Source organism: Rhinolophus ferrumequinum, chromosome 7 (genome assembly GCF_004115265.2).
Source record: "Rhinolophus ferrumequinum isolate MPI-CBG mRhiFer1 chromosome 7, mRhiFer1_v1.p, whole genome shotgun sequence".
NCBI classification, from domain to species: Eukaryota; Metazoa; Chordata; class Mammalia; order Chiroptera; family Rhinolophidae; genus Rhinolophus; species Rhinolophus ferrumequinum.
Genome location: NC_046290.1, coordinates 62,942,828 through 62,966,729, shown reverse-complemented (window position 1 = coordinate 62,966,729; position 23,902 = coordinate 62,942,828). Strand labels below are relative to the sequence as shown.

The following is a 23,902-nucleotide window of genomic DNA, read 5'->3' as shown; positions in this document are numbered from 1 at the left end:
TGAAGAAAGAGCTATTCTGAGGCTTACATGACAAAGACAAAGTTATTTTGAATGACTGCTTGATTATATGAATTGTTTTCTTACTTTAAAGCCTATCTTTTAAATTTTTTGGTAGTTATATATGTGTCTTTGGATCAAAACACACTGAAACTTGACAATACTGAGATAAAGTATACTGGGCAGAAGAATTTGTTGGTTCAGAAAATTATTCAGCGTTTTTTTTCAAGTTTCTCTTGTTCTCTTTGGATATACCACAAGTTTAAGTAAAAGTACACATCTGTTAACACACTGAATATATGTCATTATACTTATACATCTATGCTTCTGTCTCCCTCAATATGTTATGAACTCTATCAAGTAGGTGCTGTCTAGCTCTTCTTTGAATAATTAATTCATTTTCATAATTTATAGCAACATTAGCTATATTTGGTGACCAAAATAATCAGAATGACTGTCATGTGCACCTCAATCTCATTACTGTATATTCAAGGTTTCTTATATCAGTAGAATAATGAAGTAATTGGTAAAATGTACTGGTTTCCTGTACTTTGGGGTCCATATTACATGAAGTCCTTCTTACACCTTTTTCTTTTTTTCCCCCATAATGATGGATATCCTTTTTATGTATTTTTTCTTTTTTTGAAAAGAATTTCCAAACTGGAAATTATGGCAATTCCTTAGCCTATTTGGTACTGACATTTCCCTTTTCCTCGCTTGATAATATGAATTCTTCAAGGACATGTCTAATTATGTTACAGAAATCGTTGGCAGAGGTGGACCTGTTTATCTCACTTCACCTTGTTTCTACGGGCTTATCCGTATTTTGTCAAAATTTGAGAGAACAGTGACAAATGGCTGATCTGAAGATCATAGCGATTGCTCTAGATCAGGGGTGTCCAAACTATTTTCAACGTTTTTCACCAAGGGCCATATGTGGTAAAATACACAAAAGGCCGGGCCACTCACTCGAGGTGAAGTACGTATTGCCTCACCTGGTTTATTTAAGTAAACTAAATATATTTTTGGAATTTGCTGCGGGCCAATTAACAATGGATCATGGGCCGCAGTTGGCCCGCGGGCCGCAGTGTGGACACCCCTGCTCTAGATGATGGGGCGGGGGGGGGGGCTATTATAGTCTTAACGATATTTGGGGAAAAAAGAGAAGAAATCCATTTGTGGAGCTTCTGGGTTGGTGAACATGTGTAGGTGCTGGGAGAATGGGGCACCCTGGGAGAGCGCGGCAGCTCCACGACCCTTCCCACGTGCAACTCTTCCATCTCGCCATTCCCGAGTTATATCCTTTTATAATAAACTAGTAATCTAGTTGGAAGTGTATCCTCTATTCTTATTGTTTACTGTACCTTCATTACCCACTAACTTTTTTAAAGGACACTATCTAAATTAAGTCCCAAATTTGAGAACACTTGTATAAATTAGATTATCTACACAGACTAGTTTATTGTGTTATAGTTTTGTTATTGTCCACTTTATTTTCCAGTTTTGGTCATATATAATGATTTTTGCAAATGTGTTTTGTAAATATCTACTCAACGACAGGGCTTAGTTTTCATAATGAAGACAAGATTGGCTATAAATGAAAGAGCCACTAGCAAATCTGGAGTGTCAATATGGTGAAAATGATTTTACCAGTGAACATTACCCCACTCCCATTCTCACTTGAACCCAAACAGTTAGGCTTTTGCCCCCTATAATTCACCAAAACTGCTCTTGTCAAGGTCTCCTATGGCCACCAAGTTGTTAAATCCTAAGGCCAGTTTTCAACCTTCATCTTACCTGACCCAGCAGCAGCATTGCACTTGGCTGATCACTTCCTTACCTTAAAGCATATTTTCTACTTGGCTTCCAAGACACCAGACTGTTTTCCTCTGACCTCGCTGCATACTCTTTCTTCGTCTCGTTTGCATAGTTTTCCTCCCTTCCCTCCTGTTTTCGTTCTGGAGAGCCTCGGAACTTACTCTTTCTGCATCTTCTCTGTCTATACTTGCTCCCATGTACACCTTTCTTGTGCTTTCCATACCATCTAAGATTGACAATGACAAACTACAGCTCTACTTCATAAGTCTTCTCTGAACTCCAGGTTCCCATATCCAACTGCCTACTTGATATCTCCACTTCAGTATCTCATAGGAGTCTCCAGTTTAGCATGTCCAAAACCAGACTTTTCACCTCAAACCCCCAAATCTGTTCTTCCTTCAGGATTCTCTCTTGTTTGTTGCTAACATCAAAAATCTTGGAGTCATTTTTGATTCCATTCTTTCTCTCACTGTCATCAAATCCATCAGCAACCTGCTAACTTTTCCTTCAGAATATATTCAGAAGCCACTCCTCTCATCATCTTCATCATTATGAATCTGGCTGCAGCCACCATCAATTTTCATATGGACAATAGCAATAGCCTCCGTAAAATGACTTTACTCCTCTGCTGCAAGCTTTCCAATTGTTTCCCATATTAATCTGAGTAAAACCAAAATCCTTACAGTGGTTTATAATGCTCTTCATGATCTGGCCTTATGTCTGTCACTCCTCTGCCCTGAACTTCTGCTATTCTGTCCCTCCCTCTCTCCACACTCTTCCAGCCCCTTTGCTCTTTTCCAAGCACACCAGACACCCTCTCGCCTTAGGACACATCTCTCAGTCTGTAACACTCTTTCTTCAGGTGTCTACCTGACTTGCTTCTTTACCTTCTTTAGGTCTGTGCACAAATGTCACTTGAAGGAGGCATCCATATGAACCCTATTTAAAATTGAAATTTCATTTCCTTGACATTCCTTTTCCCCTATCCTGCTCCGTTGAAATAATCACCATTTGACATACTGTGCATTTCACTTATGTTATTAATATTTATTTTCCATCGCCACAATGTAAGCTCCATGAGAGTTTTGTTCCATGAGACTATTTGAGTGTTTTGTTCACAGTGGCATCCTCAAAAGTATTTGGTATATAATAGGTGCTCAATAAATATTTGCTGCTCTTTAATTTAAATACCTGAAGCTTGATTTAATACTGGACATTATGGTTCTTTCTTCTCCAAATAAATACAGAATTTGACACCAGGCATTGATGCAAAGGCAATTAGATCAACATGCCTTAGTGGAAGGTACAAAGTTTCAGAGTAATTGAGGAAAGATATTTGCATGTAATTAAAAAGGGGAGAATTAATGAGTTATAGAGTAAATGTGTCTGAGTAATATTTATACGTAAAAAAATACTGAAGTGTTGTATTTGGAAAAAATAGCCTATGTATTTATCAAGATACTAATATCACAATTTTTTCATCATTATGATATCTCAGAAGTTAATACCATCTAGTTGTTAAATTTTACACAAAAATAAATTTATCACAAATGGAAAGAAATGATAATAATGCTTTACAGCTTAAAGGGCACCATTGCATTCGTTAGCTCAAATTAGGCAAAAAGTGAGGCAGAAGGAGCTTTAGAGGTTGCTCAGCCAGACTCAAATCCAGGACTTCTGACTCTAAAGTCCGTGCTCCTTTCACCTTGGTCTTATATTCAGTATGTTCTAAAGCCATTAAGTACTCAATAAAATGCTGAGTAGTCGGTAAACCAACTTAGGTGGTTGCACCATACTGCATGTTTCAACAACAAATTTTACCTGTTGCTGAACTGCAAATTTCAAGTGAAGGTGAAGTAATGTTAATCTGCGTGTAATTATTTAACTTTCTGATCACCTGTGTTTTGGCAGGCAGACGGACTGCCACCTTTATGATAATCAGCTAATAAATCCTCATGATTGTTACAGTTTTATGCAGAGCAGTAATCTGAACAAATTGGCTGCTGACAGCTGTGGTAAATTGCCAAGAATGAGTGCTGTCAGAGAGCAAGTTGTTTTTATGAATGTGCAGAATAAGTAAATCCTATGTCAAGCAATTTTATTCAGTTGGAGTTCTTCGCAATCCAATATAGCAAGATTTATAGCGTTGTTTATTAGTGTGCAAAATGCTTGTTTACCTGTAAAATGGCATTGATTTGGAGTACATATATTTTAGGTTGTTGAATTGCTACTGACTTTGTTTCATTGTTATCAGGGCCGCTGCTACCCATGAGAACAAAGTGCTACAGATGTAAGCTTGAGTAGAGAGCTCTATTTCAACAAATTTTTTATTAATGATATATGATAAGAGGAACGTATTCCAAATGGGAGAGTTGCGGGTGAAGAGCAAATGCTTTCAAATTCTACAATAATGAAAATAAACCTATACCTCTGTACTTATACTGAAAGAGACTATGGGATGTGTAGGTGCACACATAGGTGTGTTCAGGTATATTATGGCAGATAAGGAAAATGGCTTTTGGTGTTGGATATTAACTGAATGAATGTTTTCTGAAGGTTGAAGGTCAATGCCTTTGAGCCCTTGGCATTCTATAGATTCTGATTTGCAGTGTTGCTTATTTGTTACGGCAATATTACAATGATTCTTTTACTTCCTCCATAAATGAGGGCAAGGGCAATCCTGCTGCATTATTAATTTGACAGCACAAAGACAGCACGTCAGAAAATTATACAGTAGAGTTTTTTTTATGAAATCATTATATTTCACCATTTTTCTTACTAAGGATTGAATAAAATGTTTAATTCAGGAGATAGACAATATTTAAGTAAGAATGTAGTGTGTCACTGATTCTTCTCTTAGTTTTTCAAAAACCCAACCTAAACCAAGTATATTAAGATTTTAATTCATTTGCTTTCATGGTTACTATTTTTCCGTCTGAAGATTTTCTCAGAAAGTTTATACTTTTTGCAATATTTCTTATACAATGGGCAGTTTCCAAAGACAGTTACCATGCATCAGTGTGTATATTAAATAGTTTATCTTTGAGTCAATGAATGGGAAATTTCACAAGCTTACAAAAATATGCTCTGATAAAGCAATCCCCCCAAGGACAATTGAACAGTGAGAAATTCTGAAAACAGAAAGGTCATAACAACATTTGCATTTTGTAGTGTCAGAGAAGATGGTAATGGAGTAAAAACTTCTGAGTAATTGTGAAACTTGGAAACACTTTAATGGTTACATATTGAATTCTTTACAATCCAAAGATTCCAAGGAATTAGGTACTATATTGATTTATGATGTAAGATTTTACCATACGTATTATTAGTTTTACTATGTAAAGTAGTTCCCATATATTAAGAAATCTCAAAAAGCTTTACAGTTTTATTGTTAAATGTGGTCAAAATTATGTAAAGTATGGTTTTAAAAATTACCCCCACCAAAGAAATTCTGTAAAGGCCCGTGTTTCTGTTCTGAAAGCTTCATTTTTAAATGTCTTGCTCTTCATGATGACGTCTGATATCATTAGCTAGTTACTTCAAGGCACAGCATACACTTAGAAGTTCATTGTTAAAGAGAGTGGATGTAAATTTCTATTGAAAATATTTTCCTTGATAATTTTGAATTACTTTGGCTAAATTCTTGCTAGATCTGAATGTAGCCCCATTGGTGTGTAAACCAGAATGACACCGACTCCCCCAGGAGTAGGTGTATCTGTTACGCATATTCTTGTTTATCATTCTGTTCCCTTGTGCTTGTTCAATTAGCATTATCTTCAATCCACAGTTTCTTTACTAGGATCTTTTAAAGCCAATTGTCCATTTTGCGAGGATTAGTTCAGTTAAAACTAGATTATATAATCTGTAAATCCACTTAACAGGGCAAATAGGAGCTGCAATTCAGTAAAAGCAAGTCAGCAGGTAAGGGGGCCGCTGACAACCCTTCAGGTTATGCAGCAAATACTCCCCTCAAAATACTTGAAGGCCATATGTGACATATCTGCTATATGGCCACCTGTGTTAATGAATAGATAAAAGATTTATAAAACTTGATTCTTGTCCTATTTTTAAATTTAAAAAAAATCCAGGGGTGGCCGGATGGCTCAGTCGGTTAGAGCGTGAGCTCTGAACAACAGGGTTGCTGGTTCAATTCCCACATAGGCCAGTGAGCTGCACCCTCCACAACTAGATTGAAGGACACGACTTGGAGCTGATGGGCCCTGGAGAGGCACACTGTTCCCAAATATTCCCCAACAAAAAAAATTTTTTTAAAAAATCCAAATTGTCCTAACATTTACTTCCTGCACTGCAGTGGACTCACATATATATACCCAAGATGCTAATCACAAGACTGGTTCATCTGGTAGGAACATCGTTGATCACTGGTTCAGGCATGGCAGATGGAAAAGCAGAAAATAATGATAGAAACACTGACATTTCTCTTCTCGAACTCTTAGAGGGAAATGTCACCAAATAAATGTGACATATTCCTTTCATGTGGCTAAGTCATACAGTTTTTTAAAAGTGCAAAGAACTTCAACCTTTGATATGGAAGTCCGGAAACGTAATTTGATGTTTTAGCATCACTAATCTCTTTGAGCCTCAACTTCCCCATTTGTGATTACAAATTACAGTAGCTCTGGAATCTTACTTTTGAGTTTGTTTTGATTCTTCTGTTGATTGGTTGATTGATTAATGAGTTCGATTCAGTACAGGTAGTAATTTTTTTAAATTTCCAATATCAAACTAGTAAGGTATATGTAATAATAAAACTACAACACACTGGCTCTGTGGTAGATTTGAAAATAAGAATGTGAGAAACTAGAAGCCTTAGAAAGGGCTGAATCCCAAAATCTAAGAGACCTGACTCATAAGGTACTTATTTAATAAATAGTTGATGAATGAATGAATGAATGAATGAGAGAAATGAGTGTTGGAAAAAAAATCACACCGCTTTCTAGAGAGTATAGAAGTGGTAGAATGAATACATTATACACTAGTTTTGCTCTGCCACTGTCACCATGGGCAAATTTTGCCCTCTCTGACCCATGACCTCCTTGTCCATAATACTTGAATACCTACAGAGCACTAATTATATTCCAGGTGCTGTGCTAGGTACCTGTCCTTGAGGCATCTCGGAATATTGACAGAGAAAGACAACTGCTAGTTATTTCAATGACAATTAGTAAAAATTTGCCAAACAAAGATAGGTAGATTCATCATCTCAGGCAGAGGGGTTGCCTTGTCCAAACACAAAGAAACAATTGAGCCCTAACACGGATGCAAAAAGAATTACAAGCTGTCTGGAATGACTTAAGTAGTAACTGTGAGTCAGCAAGTGACACACAAGCTGATGGTGGGTTGTGGAGGGCACAGTTGCCTTGCTAAGGGTATTTCATAGGTGGTGGGAAGTCAGAGGAAGGACACAGTCAAGTTCATGTTGTGGACATCTGTAACTAAGGGGACTGAATTGTATCAATGGTTTTTACCTTAGCCCATGTTCCCTAGGAAACAGAGCTTGAGGCACTGATTAAGTGCTGATGTTTTATTGGGAGGTCCAATCCCAGGCACTGAGAATGAGAAAGAAAGAATATGAGGCAGAGAAGACTAGGAAGCAAGGTAAGGTGACATGTTACTAGTCTGGCTGGCCACTGTTTCCTGTGTTTCAGAGACACAGCTGATTGCTCAGCAAGTGCACCTCCTTGGCCACATGTGGACAGGCAACATGGAGAATCATGCTTTGGGACAGTTCCTAAGAGGGAGAAAGGTGTGGGGAGTTATCTCCCCATCTCCTATTGCATCCATCAAAGTTCACCCCACAGGGAGACAACTTCTGCATTATTTCATCTGGCTTCTTTGGCAGTTGATTAGGGAGCTAGATCCCACACCCCACAGTGTGGCTTTTCATCCAAGTACAGAAGTGACCTGAGAAGCCAGACATTTGGGGCATGTGGCAGTTAGGCCTACATTCACAGTGGCAGCCAAGGGAAGTAACCAACCCATTTGGGCACGTGATAGTTCGGCCAGTTCTCAGTAGAAGACCCACAAGGACAAAAGCACAGTTGATTGATCATGGTGGTGGGTCAAAGAGTGGCCCCATGGAAAGGTACAGCCAAAGTCAAAGCTGAGGCATAGCTGGCAGCAGAGGACCCAGGAGGCCATGGTTCCCGGAGAATCTAAAGGGCTGTATAAGATGTGGTAAGTTTTCAAACCATGCACATGGAATACCAACAAAAAGCAGATGTAAGAGGAGCTGTTCTTTGAACCAAAGAGGAGAGTCCACACCCCATTTTTTTCACACACCCCTTCCCGATGGTGATCTTTAAGGCACTTCTCTAGTATTCCTTGGAAGACAATTTGAAGTTAGATTATCTGCCTTCTAGCAAAAACATTCAGAGTTTTGGTGGTGGAGTGGTGGCGGTGAGGAATAATATTTCATTGTCTATAAAGTAAATTTGTTCTCGTAGTCCTTTGTTTTGTGGAATTGCAAAGAAAGGAAGATGTAAATAAGTGTGAACATGGATAGAGTTATAACAAATTGTGGAATTTGGGTTTTTTGAGAATTTGGAGTCATTCTAGTTCACTTACCTCAGATTGCAGATGAGAAAACTGGAATTCAAGAGGCCAAGTTGTCTTGGAAAAGGTCATACAACTAATTAGTGACAGATGGAGGGGTCTGACTCCTAATCCTGGACTCTGTTCCCTGTGTATGTATTTGTGTATGTATTTTTGGAGTTCATGAATTTGCTTCAATACTTTTATAATTTTGCATTTTCATTTTGATAACAATATAAAGCCATTAATTTATGTCTATTCTGAACCATCTAGATGACCACTTAGTACTTCTGTATCCAAACTCTAATGGGTTCTTCCTGTCTCATGATGTAATAGTACAGGCAAGCTAAATACAGGTGAATCTGACTGTCAGTCTGCTATAACAAAATGCCATAGATTGCGTGGCTTAAAAACAACAGAAATTTATTTCTCACAGTTCTGGAGGCTGAGAAGTCCAAGATCAAGATGCCAGCAGATCCAGTATCTGATTTCCTGGTGCATAGACTTCGGTCTTTTCTCTGCGTCCTCACATGGCAGAGGGGGTGAGGGAGCTCTCTGGGGCCTCTCTTCTAAGGGCACTAAATCCTATTCATGACGGCTCCACCCTCATGACCTAACCACCTCCTAAGGGCCCTACCTGTTAATACCATCACGTTGGCCATTAGGTTTCAATATAGGAATTTTGGAGGCACACAGACATTCAAACCATAACACTGACCCATAGCAAATAGTACTGAATCTACTTTGTAACAGACTGGGTTGCAGGAGTTCCACCTTTGTATGTATTTAACAGCAACAAAAGGGTAGCAAAGGCTTTTTCTCTACCAAATTCCAATAATGATTTGATACTCATTTAATGCAGATATCAGTGATAGTGTAATGCTAACTTCATCCTCAAGTTAACAAGAAAATTTTACTTAGTTTTCAGGTGACATTTCATTTAAAATGGAATCTCAGGGTTACTCCTGAGCAGAGTTTTTAGATGAACAAATCTGAATAACTTTATACATATATATATATATATATATATGTGCGTATATATATTTATATATACACACACACACACACATATATATATAAAACTTTATATAATTTAATTAATATAATACTCGGTCTTATTTTACTATAAGACCGGGTATAATATAATATAATATAATATAATATAATATAATATAATGCTGGGTTTTATATTAATTGTTCCTCCAAAAGACACATTAGAGCTGATTATCTAGCTGGGTCTTATTTTCCAGGAACACAATTAAGAACCTTAAATTCATTAATACTCTCCTGTCCAAAATATTTATATAAATAAGCATTTTTTACGTTAGAAATTTTAAAGTCAAAATTCGGAAACATTAAATATAGGATAAGATTATATGTATGAGTACACTCAATATCAAAAATTTATTTGTAGCATAATCCTCCCTATAAATTTATAATGTTAATTAAAATTTCATTAGTTTCAGAGCTTTTAAAATTCAATTTCTAGATTTTTCTTAGTTTACCATCTTTTAAGAGCAATTAGTTAAAGCCTTCTTCCCTAGTTTATGTGTGTGTGTGTGTGTGTGGTGTGTGTGTGTGTATTTAAAGCATAAAAATAAAAATCACATAATTCTACACTTAAAACTGAGATAACTTTTCTGTTGAAACCAAATCCAGGTATTACCCAGTTTAAGAACCAGCACACACTACCTCCTGTGATGCACGATTACTTAATGACAGACTGGTAAAGGAAACCCCTAGATCTTGAATGCCAGAGTCCCAAGTTCAGGTCCTGACTCTGCTAATAATGAATTGCGTGTCGCTATTAACTCATGTAACTTCTCTGGCCCTCAGTTTTCTCATTAGTAAATCAAGGAGATTTGGAGGATCACAAATCCTTATGCTTGTTGGAACCAGGTACAGAATGAAATGAAATAGGCTAGCTTGACATAATAGACAGTATTGGGGACAGTAACTAAGTCGGAGGACATTTACTGTGTCTTTAAAATTTTTTAAATTCAAAAAGAATTTTCTTTTAACACTATAAGGAAAATCAACAAATCCATGGACCAGATTTGATCTGAAAGTTGACAGTGCCCGGACCGGTTCATCTTTAGAGCACCTTTCCCTACTTTAAAGCCTTAAATGTAGTGACTCTAATATTAATGAGGAGTAGCCCAGCATCCATACGACCAGTGTGAAATGTTAATAGGCATAGGAGGAAATCTTCCAGAAGGTTTCATTGTGTTCCAGTATTTTAAGAGAGATGCAGTGTCATACAAAAGGATAAGACAAGGACTATCGGGACGGGGAAATGCATGATCGAAGTGAGAGGAAAGTTCTTGGTCTCAACTTTATCCAACCAAAAGTACGATCTGAATTGTAATCCCCATTCAATTCTCTAGCATCATACCCCGAAGCTAGTCTTCAAAGATTCATCCACATTCAACAAACTATAGGCTCGGCACTGTGCCAGATGCTGGAAAGATCTATAGAAAATCATATTGATATTTTTCCTTTTTATTAGAGGATGCATTTGATTGGTTGTTTTTCACCATTGCATTTTCTTTTTATCCTCAATTTGTTCCAGGGTTATTGACAAGAACGTAATTCCAATTGAAAATAGAATATTAGATAAGACATTTGGCATATTTTTGCGTCCTTTAGAGTGTAAGGAGAAAGCATGAGAATGGATGCTTTGAAATGGGTGTTGTGTTCACAGAAACAATGAGGTTATTTGATATACATTCTAACTTTAAGAAGATGTTTTCCAGACTTGGCACAGACTTTAATTTCCTGTTCTCTCAAGAGTTAGCATTTAGCACACACACATTTTCTGTCACTGACCAGGGCGTTTCTTTTCTTTTTCATTTTTTTTGCATCTGTGTTCCTCCCAGTTGTTTCTAGACCCAGCTATCACTCATGTCATTTTTGATAGGCAAAAATAAAAGGTAAATGTCAAACTTTGGTTCAGTTCCTAAAATCACTCAAGCTAAAGAGATGTTTGAGCCCAGTTATTAGCTTTGAGGCACTGTTCATAGGAGTTTAATTAAAAAGCAAAACAATAAACAATAAACAGAAAGGAACAAAAATTTAATCTGTCCCGGATAGATTAAATAAAATCTGTCCCTGTTTATGATATGTTACCACATTCATTTTTGTAATTGGCTATCTCCTGTTTTAAATACCTTTTATTCATATCTGCCCCCTTACTTTCAGTTTACTGGCCGTGTGGTTACCATAGTATCTTTTTCCTCCAAGTCGAGTGACATTTTCGTGAAAGGAGTTTGCGAGGTATAGATAGTAGCTCTGAGAGAGCTGCAAGTCGAGCATGGGCTGCCACATTATGAAACCTCTCAGGACAATTCTGGTACATAACACTCAAGCTATAATGTTTTCAGAGGATTTGTTTGGTTTTTTATTTGAATTTATGAGTGTTCTATAAATAAACTGGCCTGGTTTTAAAAATGTAAAACTTATGGCCTCATCAGAGTGCCTATTCTATTCACTGCTTAATAACATTTAAGAAGAAGGGGAAAACACCCATTGGTTTAAAAGTGACACAACAATTCAGACTCTTGGTAGCTCATGGTAGTTCTTCTGTAAGCAGAGCCCCGCTGATGTAGGCCATCCAGAGATTGGAAGTCCCTGTTGATTTATGAATCTGGTTACAATGGGTAGTAATTGAATCAGATAAGTATGTTTTTTTGTATCATACAGGAAATAAGCAATTAGACACTAACATAATCAGGGTCTGAATTTTGTGAAGAAAGCTGACATGAAAGATGTATTCTTCCAGTGGTCCAAATAGTATTTCTATTGATTTACTTTTTACATAGTTCTGAGCAGCCTGCACTTTCACTGTTTGATGTGGCAAAAAAAAAAGCCACTCGTTAATTCAAAACATTTGTTTTTAGGTGCCAGGTCGACCTATCTGCCCTGAGTAGGGAACAGACACACAAGTTGGAATTGCAGCTGCAAGAGGGCGAGGGACACCTGGTGCTTCTGGTCACCCTGACAGCTTCGGCCACAGTCAGTATCTCTGACCTCTCCGTCAACTCCCTGGAGGACCAGAAAGAACGGGAGGAAATATTAAAGAGATATGTACGTATGTAACCCTTCCCTCTCAGGGTCATGTGTGACTAGATGAGGTTGTAAATAATTTACCTGGAGTGATAGAAGTACATCTGAAAAGCTGTCTGACAGATCAATCAGCAGAAGCAGAAACCTGGGCAAATGCAGGTGTCGCACATAACTGTGCAGACACACTAGCATTCCCCACTGATGTCTAGACACCCGGTCTTCTCTAGAGCCTCTTTCAAAGCAAGTTCTAGATTCTGAGATTCTCCTCAGTGTTTTTATCATGCAGCAAAATTATCATGCAGAAAAACTTGCCATAGAGGAAAGTCAAGTTTACACAACATTTCCTTAAAATTAATTCATTGACTTTTTGTAATAGCAATTCATATTTCTTTGTATTTCCAAGTTTGAAATGTAATTAATGACACTTACATTAATTAGTAGCTTGGCAACTAGAGGGTATTCACAGAAATAATTTTTATTTTCTACTGTTTAGAGAAGCCTCACTTTAATCCTTTAATGTTTCAAAAATTGAACATGAAATATAATTAACAGGAAACCTCCTTACCTTTTGATCAAATGTAGAATGATAAGGTGGAATAGGGAATAACTAAAATAAGTACCTTCTCAATTTTTAACAAACCCAAATATCCACAACCCAGCATCCTCACACTATCCATTTCCCACCATGTAGTTTTCCTGAATGAACAGAGAGGGGAGCTCTTACTCCACCATTCTCTCTCAATGGCGGCTCGAAGAGGTGAATGCCTCAGTACCCATGAAGCTGAGAAAAAAGCTTTTCCACTTAAAATTACAAAGCTTGTATTGTACGATGCTGCCAGGTGTTTAGAAGGCTCCTCTAGACACTCAGCTATGAAACCCAGCTCTGACTAACAAAGAACTGCTTAATTTTTTTTTTTTTTTTTTTTTTTTTAGATTTTAAAATATTCCTCTTTGCTGACTGACATCCTTTCAATAACTGAATTTAATAAAGATGTACCTTATCAGGCTGTGCAGATAACATGAAGTGCTGGTACTAATGCTCTACAATATTCTTCAAACAGATTAGCAGGATGTGCGCTTCAGCAAATTTATTCTGGCTATCTCCACTGAATCAGCTGTCTGCTAATGCTTGTACAACTCATCCACCAATGGTGTTATCATAAACAGTTTAATAGAGGTGGCTTAGCAAGGCTAAAGAGTATATGTTTTTAAACTACCTAAGAGCCTATGGTGTTGTGTCGCATATCCTAATATATAATTGCAATTATGAAAATTGTTTCACATTTAGGTACCTACCGAAACGTAGTTTCTTGTTATCAGAAGAAAGCCTCATGAATTAGAACAATTTTTAAAAATTAATTAGTATAGTAATATAAAAATTATTCCAGGTATTATAATACTGTATTTCATGGATTAATATTTGATACTATCCCAAACATTAGAATGATACTGCAGACTAGATAATTAGAAATCATCCAACTATTATTGATTCTTTTTTTTTCTTTTTGCTGGGTGGGATTCCTTAAATCGGCCATTTCCATCCAGAGTTTGAATATTTGTTTTCCATACCTTCTTCCAAATACTAGTTATTATTTCAATAAAATGTAAAATATTATGTGGATCTTCCAGCTAATTCTCAGGTTATATTCTGCTCAATATATTAAAATGTGAACCATACTTAATATACTTTTATTAGTTCAGTATTTCAAGCATAGGCTGTATCTCCCTCTACAGATGTGCTGTCTAAGAAGCTACTGTATGCAATATAGCACCTGTGTTATAACTACTCATAGCAATCCAAGGACAAAGACTTATATATTGGGGCTTCAGTGTGTTTCCTTTTTATTATATAGATTATGAAATGAGTGACTGCTCTATCATGTCCGAAATCTCACATGTTTTGGAGACACATATAGAGGTTATTTGGAAAATTATGTATATGTTTTCCTGTGAGAACATGTGTATTTTTTAAAGCGTAGGTTAAGCTTAAGAATTTGGTTGTGGTGAGGGAAGTAAATGAATTGCTCCACCCCCGTGTGAGAGAGGCCTGAAAAGGCTCTGCATTGCTGTTGTTCAGCTGTTCATTGCGAAGCATTGAAGCCCCACAAATTAAACAGACATTACTGTGTGAGCCATTATTTGATCACCACATTCTGAAAAGATGGCTAATTCCATTTTTCTTTCTTTTTCTTCTTTTGGGGGGAGGAAAGCAGGGAAGGTCAATAGGGGGCGGTTAGTAATGGGTAGTAGACCAAGAGCGATTGTATGACCTTTTCAGAACGGGTATGCTGAACCCTTGCTCCCCCTTGTCACAGTTTAAAAACCAGAGGAGCTAGTTTAGAGAAGAAGTTGTTAGCATTCCATTTTTATTATGACATTTCACAGTCATCTGATTTAATGTCCCTTGACCGGATTGTCCACCGTGAGACGATGGGCTTGAAATGTTATTTAGAGCATTGATAAAAGGTGAGCGGTTCTAAGATGACAGCGAGTCATAAGGCTGGTGGTGTGACATTAATTTTCTCCATAACAGAGATGGAATAAGACGTCACGGTGACAAGCTGTCAATCAGCTCTGGCCCCTCAGAGCATCTCGATGCCATAGGATGGGGTATTGCCTCTCCCGTAATAGAGCTGAACTGAGATGCTCTCCCTGACAGCTGCTGCAGCCATAGAGAAAATATATTATACAGCCTTTCATTAAAAAAATAAAGAGGACTCCTCTCCAGAGCATTTCAATCTTTTCCCATCTATTGAGGGCTGAAAGGATTCACAGCAAATCATAGATCCCTCTGCTATGGAAATTTTTGGCTTCAGAAGCCATCCAGGTTTTGAAGCCTTCTAAAATAACCATAAATAACAAGGCAGGAATACCTTTTGATGAAGAATTCCTTAAATATATTTTTAATTGCTATATTTAAGTTTTTGCTTTTTTTGGAATTCTTATCATAATTGATGTGTCATTAGCCTAAACAGTTGAAGTTCGCTATAAATTACAGAGTGTCAGCTGATTTGAGAAAATGAAACCTTCAAACACTAATTACCCCTCTAAATGGGAAGCAGAACATGGGAGCTGAAGCACCCAGAAGCTATAGGTCTGTGCAGTGAGGTTAGCAGTATGAAACAATTCTCAGACATGAGGACTGATGATATTTGTTTTAGTCACAATGAAACTTGGTTTAAATTGCTCCTGAAAAATTAAAGGACAGGAACCTTTTCCCAAAAACTCTTCTCCATCATTAGGATAGCAGACTTACCTTGTTTATCACACTCAGTAAGCTCTGAGATAAGAAGCTTCCCAAACCGATCATTACTACATTAGGAAGACAACATGCCTACAAACCTCTGAATTCTAATACTGCTGTCTGAAGTTCCCACTGATAAACCTTTAATTTAAATGGAGAGAGAAGTACATTTTTTTACTGAACCCTATCATCTGGGTAATTTAAAAAGATTTTTTGGTGATAAACAAGTGTTTAAAACAACGATAAAAGATTAAGAGCTAATCCTTGTGCTAAACACTTTTTTTTTTAAGTTAGGTTATGAGATTACACATATATCTGAATCTTCTCCTCTCAATATACCAAGGTCATAGCTTCAGTGTAAACAATGACTAGTCATACAGGACTCATAAAGTTAATATCGCAGTAAGTTTTTGTTCCTCAGTATTCTCACATGCTTAATACAGGATGGGGATGTTCTTTAGTAACATTTTTAATAGATAACTTTATTATGCAAAAGCAAGTTATACTCCTTGGTCTTAAAGTGTTTTAAAGATTATGATAAAGAAATACCTTTGATTTACTGAGTAGAAATGCTGATCTTATGAGAAAAATGCTACAATTTGTAAATAAGCAAATGTATCTCAAGTTCAGTGGGTGCATTTTACTCTCCAAGCATTTATGCCCATTAATTGGTTTTGTACTTTTATACTGTTATTCCTCTTTTAATTCCTTCTGGTACTACATTTATTAAAACACTACCATTATTAATTTATGAAACTAAATAGGTTTTGGATCTGATTGTTCTATCAAAATTTTTCTACTTCTATGCATACTGCAATGATAAATAAAATTACAAATTAAAGAGAAATTACTCATCACTATAGAGTTTATTTTTAGTGATCAATTTGATTTATTTTAGATGATTTTATGTCTTTTACCTGAAAGGTTTATAGAACTACATATTTTAAATTAAAGATAGCAAATAGCCTTTTAATAATTTAATCTTCATCTAACACATGTAATTTCCAATGCCCATCAAGAGAAAATCGTAGGAAAAAATAATTTAATATTGACTTTCTTAGTCCCAAAGTCTGAAGTATTATATAACCAGCAACTTGTTTCAATATTAAGAATCATGAGTCTCCAAACCATCATACTCATTGATGAAGGCTTTTTCAGAGTGTTTCGGTACAGGAGATTGAAAGAAAAAAGCAGACATATCCTATTCTATAATTTATTGTTTACCACCTACTGATAATTATTTATGGAGAAAAAATATTGCAGTATTATTTATTCTTTCAAAAGATCTACTTACATAGCAACAATTATCTACATAAGTAGTGCATGCGTGTGTGTGTGTGTGTGTATGTATGTACACATTCCTGATGGTAGAAGAGTAATCTGTATTGAAGAAACACAAATATCCTTTGAGTCACTTAAACAGCATCCTGAGATCAACCATAAAACTTAGTGTTTTCTCACACACTCTTTGAGACTCTTTAGGACCTTTGTTTTCTAACACTGATGTTGGGGTCTTTCAGAGCCCATTGCGGATATTTCACAACCTAAAAGATGTGGGATTTCTCCAGGTGAAAGTAATCAGAGCAGAAGGATTAATGGCCGCTGACGTTACAGGTAAGTAATGATGCAGTTACTGTGTGTGTGTGTGTGTGTGTGTGTGTGTGTGTGTGTGTGTGTGTGTGTGTCTCTCTCTCTCTCTCTCTCTCTCTCTCCCTCTATCTATCTATCTATCTATCTATCTATCTATCTATCTATCTATCTATCTATCTATCTATCTATCTTGTATGTAATCTATAGGTATATCGATATAGATACTTAGATATCAAACAGCGTGCAAGGTCTGTACCATTTAATGATTGAACTCTTCCTTTCACCTGACTGGATTATCAAAGTAAATAATATAAATATAAAGTTTCAGGGTTGATCTTATAAGGATTTGCCAACCACCCGATATTTATACTGTCGCTGCTTTTTAAAAGGGTAACATATTAAAAATAAATAACAAAAAATAAAATAAACTTTGAATAATTGTTGTCTTCTCCAAGGTTCAGTCAACATAGTGGGGATTTTTCTTTCTGGTTTTGTCTTTTGGGCACTGTAGAGTAATGCTGTATCTTCTTCTCTCAGACGGGACCAGCTTCTCTCAGATGATATCAGAGTTTCAACAGTTAACAATTCAAACATGTCTGAAATCTGTTGCATAGTACATTGAAAAGTTTAGATGCATAATTCTCAATTACTTGGTATGAACTCTTGGTATTTGGATTGCTGAACCAATTCCCAGTTGTCCAAATTTCTTAGCACATTCCAGAGATAATTTTGGATCTAAACTAAGCATCCACATTGTTCTAATTTTTTTAAACAAAGAATTAGACTGTAAAAATGCCCAAATTACTCTTGTCTCTTAAAGCTTCCTGGTTTGGATATTACTGTTTCTAAAACATGCTGATTAATTGGCTAATGGTAATTATTTTATAAATTTCCAGAATTAAATCATTGTTTTAAATTTGCAAATATGTAACCATTTATTGTTTAATTGCATAGGATTTGGGGAACATGTATACAATTTCTTAAATTGTCCATTTTAAGATGGACAACAAATAGGACTGACCAATTTTTGTGCAAATTTCACTGTTTCTGAAAGGAAGCATTCACTTATTATTTGTGGAAATATGCTTACCATTGTGAATGTTCAGCAAGTTGACCCTAAAAAGGTAGGTGACTTATTTGAAGGGGAGAAATATACTTTTCCTAATCTAAGGGCTTGCAAATCCATTACATGATTGCTGGTACCCTTCTTTAATTCATCAAATCAAAACCAAAGATCCCATACCTTAAAACTAAAACAGCAGATAACTGCTCCAGAATGGCAATATTTTTAAAATTTTAGTATCATAGTATCAAGTGACTATTTTAAAAATAAAAATATTGAGACTTTACAGTTCCTTTAAAGAGGTAATTATCAGCTCATTTATAACCAAGAAGATAATAACGATCAAATATTCTTTCAAAATAGGCATACCTGAAGACAGTGAGAGAGAAGGTCGTCTGTTCTCTCTCTTATGTTAATCATTCTAGATATATGCTGACTTGGCTCCTAGTACTAAACAATCAGTAAATGTTAAGTTTATTCATTTTCTTTTTTATTTCTGGTAAGGTTATAATCAAATTAATCTGGACACAACCACTATTATTATTATTGTTATTATTATTCTGCTGCATTTACTATTAGAACCACAGTCAACAATAAATGATTGGTTCCTCTTTTTTTGTTCACTTTGGACATTAACGTCAAGACTGGCCTAGGAAACAGTATTGCTTTTGCACTACAAAGGTTATGGCTACCCTGTGAGTCCCAGCAGCAGGTAGATTCCTAGATTAAGGAATTCATGGCCGTGACACTCACTCTTGGGAGACACCTTCGCTTTTCTTCAGGATTTTCTGTAGGGGAGGGGAACACCCAGTGTTGTTGAAAACATCTGAAGATAGCAAGAAAAGCCTAACATAATCAGTGTCTCGGAGGGCACTTGAGTGCTCAGAACTATCACGGGGCATTTATAGTGGGCATAATAATTTCATATAGAAAAATTCAAGTCCTAGTTACTTCAGAAGCGCAGATACCTGCCCATTACCCAAATTGAATGCAATTATAAAAGATTGTTTCTTTTGTAGGGAAACTGTCCTTACTTGTAAAACTTCATAAATATGCAAACTACACTAAGCCAGTTGGTGTATATATACCACCTTGGCAGTTATATGCCACTTTGGAAGTTCTTTAAGAGCTGGGGGGGTAGGGGTGGAAGCAGATATATTTCTTTCCAATGGTTGTAATTTCCTAATATGTAAATTAATGTGACTAACAATACCTTTTTCCTAGGGATTCAATGAGACATAATTTTTATCTGATAAAATGAACTTTAATTTGGAAGATACTAAATAACAGATTCTCCATTTTTTCCTTCCAGTGTTAGGGATATAAATCTAGTGATTCCTCATTCCACACTGACCTTATAATCTAATGTTCTCTGAATTGAACAAGAGAGATGTTGAACTATTCAGGGGCAAGAGGATAATTCAGTCTTTGACCTTGTTCACTCTTGGACCTCTTGTGGTCTTTATGACATTTTTGATGGTGGGAGAAACTGATGAGCGTATATTTAAGTCAGCAATGTCGGAATATACTACCAGTTTTTAAAAGAATCTTTACTTCTGGAAAGGATAAATATTTATATATATATATACTGGTCCTTCTTGGTCTTTGGTCATTACATTTGGGGAACAGATAAGCTCTTTGTATACTTTATCTCTTACTTGTTCAAAGAAGTACTTTAAAAATATGTTGTACAGCTCAAGGATACTCACCATCAGGCACTACAAGATATTCAGCAATAGTTTGAAAAAAGGAAATTAAGTCAACAGTGTTTTCTTCAAATCCTCAAATTAGCATCTATTTAGGAGTATTGTGGGTGGAAGGGGAGAGTTTAAATCACTGATAACTGTCCGTGCTAAGGGAAGAATATTTTTCCACCTGGTGTAAGTGAAGTTATTACTATAAAATGCTTGCTTGGCTTCAGAACACTTTTTTCTAGACAAGTCTAGCAAGACAAACTTATATTTGGCCAGCTTTGCTCGATTTTTAAAATACTTTAAAGAACAGAACATAAAGTTACACTTCCATAGTTGAAGCAAATACTTTTAAATTGCAGCATTTCATCATTTAACTTGAGCACAGGAAGAAGAGATTCTATAATCCTTTAAGTAGCCATCAATCTTAACTGTACTTACAAAGAATTTTTTTTCCTTTCAAAATGTAAAATTTTTCTTTTGTTACAACACATTCATTGAGAAACATTGTGATACTGTATTAACTCTGTGTGAATAAAGAGCAATTGAGACTCTTTGAATGAGTGAGTATAAAGCACAAATTACTTTTTAATGAAACCCTCAATTCTTTCCCTTTCCACAAAAAGCCTATAGCCTTGTTCAGCTGAACACAACTACAGTAGGTCACTTCACTTAAGCCCCTAATAAACTGTTGATAGTTGGGGGTCGTTTTTTCTGTAGCCTCAATAGCCCAGTGTTGGACAGTGCACTTCAAATCATTAAGGTTAATACAGATTTAAAAAAGAGATTAACTCTGGTGGTTAAGGCCTCAATTTATAACTCCCACACATACACATGCATTGAGCAAGGCACAAGAGTGGGTTGAAATTTCAGTCAAATTGTGGGCAGCCTTTCACAGCCGGAGAAAGTGGCACTCAAAGTTGGTCAGCTAAATTCTTCGTGAGGGAAAAAGTTTGGTGAACTGAAAAATACTGTGCAGTACAACTTACTTACCTTTCAACTAACCAGGGAAAAGGTTAATGTCTCTCTAAGCCATCAAAGTAAAATCTAGAGACTGTCTGGCCCTGTGTTCACTGGGGAAGATTCTACCGCTAAATAAAGTGTTCCTTAAAACTGGATGTGAGAAGAGAAAGACCAATAGGAGAAAAAAAAAAATATTTTCTGCGGTATTTTTGGTGGAGGGAAACAGTCCATGTTGGAATTTGCGTTTTCTAGCTTCTTGTTATTCTTTTCCTTGGATGGGAACTAATTTCTACTTTCTTCAGAACAATTTAAAGTTTTCTATGCTGAGCGAGGCTTTCTTTGCAGAATACTTAGACTTGGCCTATTGGTTCTTTCCAGTTCTAAGAGAAGTAAAAGAGTTTTTCTCTTCAGCCCCTCCCCTACGTTTTCCCCTGAGTTTTTTTTTTTTTTTTTTTTTTTTTTTTTGAGCTCCCGAGGAAGAGGTCACAGCCTCCCCAGGGATACCAGCCACTCAGTTTCAGAAACAGTGATATGGTAGCACTGTGAAACCCTTTCAACAGATGCCCTACCTTTTCACTGTGTTAAAAGGTACACTAATATAAAACTTCTGCACCCCAGGTGAATTGATATCTCAAATTAATGCACCATCTCTTTCAGGAAACAATAGAGGGAGAGGGAGAGAAAAAGGAAAAGAGAGAGAATTTTACAATTAACATAATCTGTCACGGAAATAGTCCCATGTAAATGAGCATATCTTTTTCTGAAGCAAGGCTCTGCTTATAGACTTGCGACTCACCAGCTCCATAGGATGGAAAACTACTCGTTATTAAGAGAAATGTTTACTACCCCTTTCTTTGCATAGGCTTTTCCCATGTTTTTCTTTAGGAAAACTGTCGTCATTGTTGGAAAATATTTAAGTAACAAAACAGCAGAAAAAGACATGCTACAGTTTTGTTTTTTTTTATCAGTCTCCCTGAGAGTCTTATTATCTTAAGAAATAACAGTTAGCAGCTCAGATTCATTAGCAGAGCTAAATTTAAGCCCCATTTGACAGGCTGCCTAGAAAACATTTTGTTTTGCTGTCTGTGGGCTTTAATTAAGATGTGTTCAATTTCAGTCCTCTCCGTCTAGCCCCCCCACCCCCCCGACTTGCTGTGTCACAGACCGGCGATCAGACACTTTTAGATGGTCCGGCCCATGACTTTGACCTTCTGCGCAGTCCTGCGTTCCCTGGGGAACCGTTCAACTCATGAGGTCTGATTTCACACTTCCAGGATGCCTCAGCTCTCTTAACAATGACAGGGAGACAAAGCCCTTTAGAGCAGGCCGCATGGGGACTTGTTTAAATTGGAAACCAGAGAGGAGTCAAGGAACAAGGTTATGGGCTACAGAATAGTGCTTTTAATAAAGAGCTCACAGCTCTGGCTCAGCTCAAAGAGGTCTACCTCTGTACCATTAATTGAGCCATTTATCTGGAGCATCTTAGGGTTCTACTTTCTCACAGAATTGTGTGGTAAATATCAGCTAAGAAGCAAATGAGATATGCATGAAATGAATTTTAACACTTTGATTACTGTGCCTCCAGTCTTCATTAAAAGTAAATTTATTTGTATTTCTGACCTCATTATCAGTAGGCTGCCTGCATTTTTATTGGTGCCTGTGATTTCCAGCATGAGTGTGCCATGACAATATCTTTTATACAGAGATTTGGATTTATTATTCTTGGTATTTCCCCTGAACATTATGGGTCTGTTTAGAGAAAGAAAATGAAAAGGAACGCTGTACAAAAAAAGGCGAGTCGGTTCTTTGAAACTTTTATCTACACATAGAGAAATGCCCAGCACCTATACGTAACATATACAAAATGTTGTCCTTAAAAAAAATGGAACTTTTTGCAGGTCGTTCATGCAAATTGCGCAAGATGTAGGCAATTGTTGCCTGAGTGGCCCTCAGAATACAGTAAGTCTATGGGAAGAAGTAGCTATGTTGTTGCTTTGATAGCATTGTAATATTTTGAATTTTTAATAGCGTGGGCCTTCAATTGCCATCACCACGTTCAGTAACATTGATTATATCTGATAAATGTAGGCTTAGATTTTATGATCATTATTTAAAACCTATGTTGGAATGAGAAAAAATATATATCCTTTAAACTTTACATAGTTCCATTGAAAGTATTATAATACATAAAATATAGTGTAAGTCCTTAATATTTGTAAATTATTAAGGGTAAAATCATTTACCAAATAAAAGACATTATGTGTTTATGGCATTCTTAATTGTTTAACTTTTACTATCTTAAAATCTTAAAATTATATTGCTAGAAACAAAAACCTAAGTCTTACACAAAATGTACTGAAAATTTCCCAAGCACAGTGTGTTTCATTTCCATTATATAATCTAATATTTATCTATTTGCTTTTTAATAATTAAGCTTGTAGAAGACTATTTAACAGATAGTAAATTTCATCTAATTTATAATGCAACAAAAATGTCCAGCACCTGACATTCTTATCATTATAATATACCTAATTTAGGAAACAATATTGTATACATACATGTTAAATGTCTTAATACTATATACATCTCTTCTTTAAGAATGAGACTAAACAAAAGCATCACAATGAAAGAAAGCAAATCATTTATTTTCATTCTTTTATGTCACCAGATCTCACATAGATATAAAAGTTGCTTCCTTTCAGTAATTGCATGTTTTAAAAATTATATTCTATTTATAGAAATTCAAAAGTATTCTTCCAAAACCAAACAGTTGTTATCAAATATTGGTGAAAAGGGGGATTAAAATGGTAATTTAACACAAAGCCTGGTGAGGCCTGAGTATGAACTAGTGTTTTACAGGGAATTACAGGAATCATGTGTGATTCATATGCAGGTCACATGGTTCGAAGATATTGC

General features: G+C 36.2%; 1 protein-coding gene across 1 annotated transcript in view; it reads left to right on the top strand.

The window, feature by feature from the left end:
• MCTP1 (multiple C2 and transmembrane domain containing 1) overlaps window positions 1-23,902 on the top strand; it is a 492,067-nt gene that overhangs the window by 294,816 nt on the left and 173,349 nt on the right. The window contains 2 exon segments of the mRNA XM_033110903.1: window positions 12,270-12,456; window positions 17,200-17,293. Coding sequence (XP_032966794.1) covers window positions 12,270-12,456; window positions 17,200-17,293 — 281 coding nt within the window.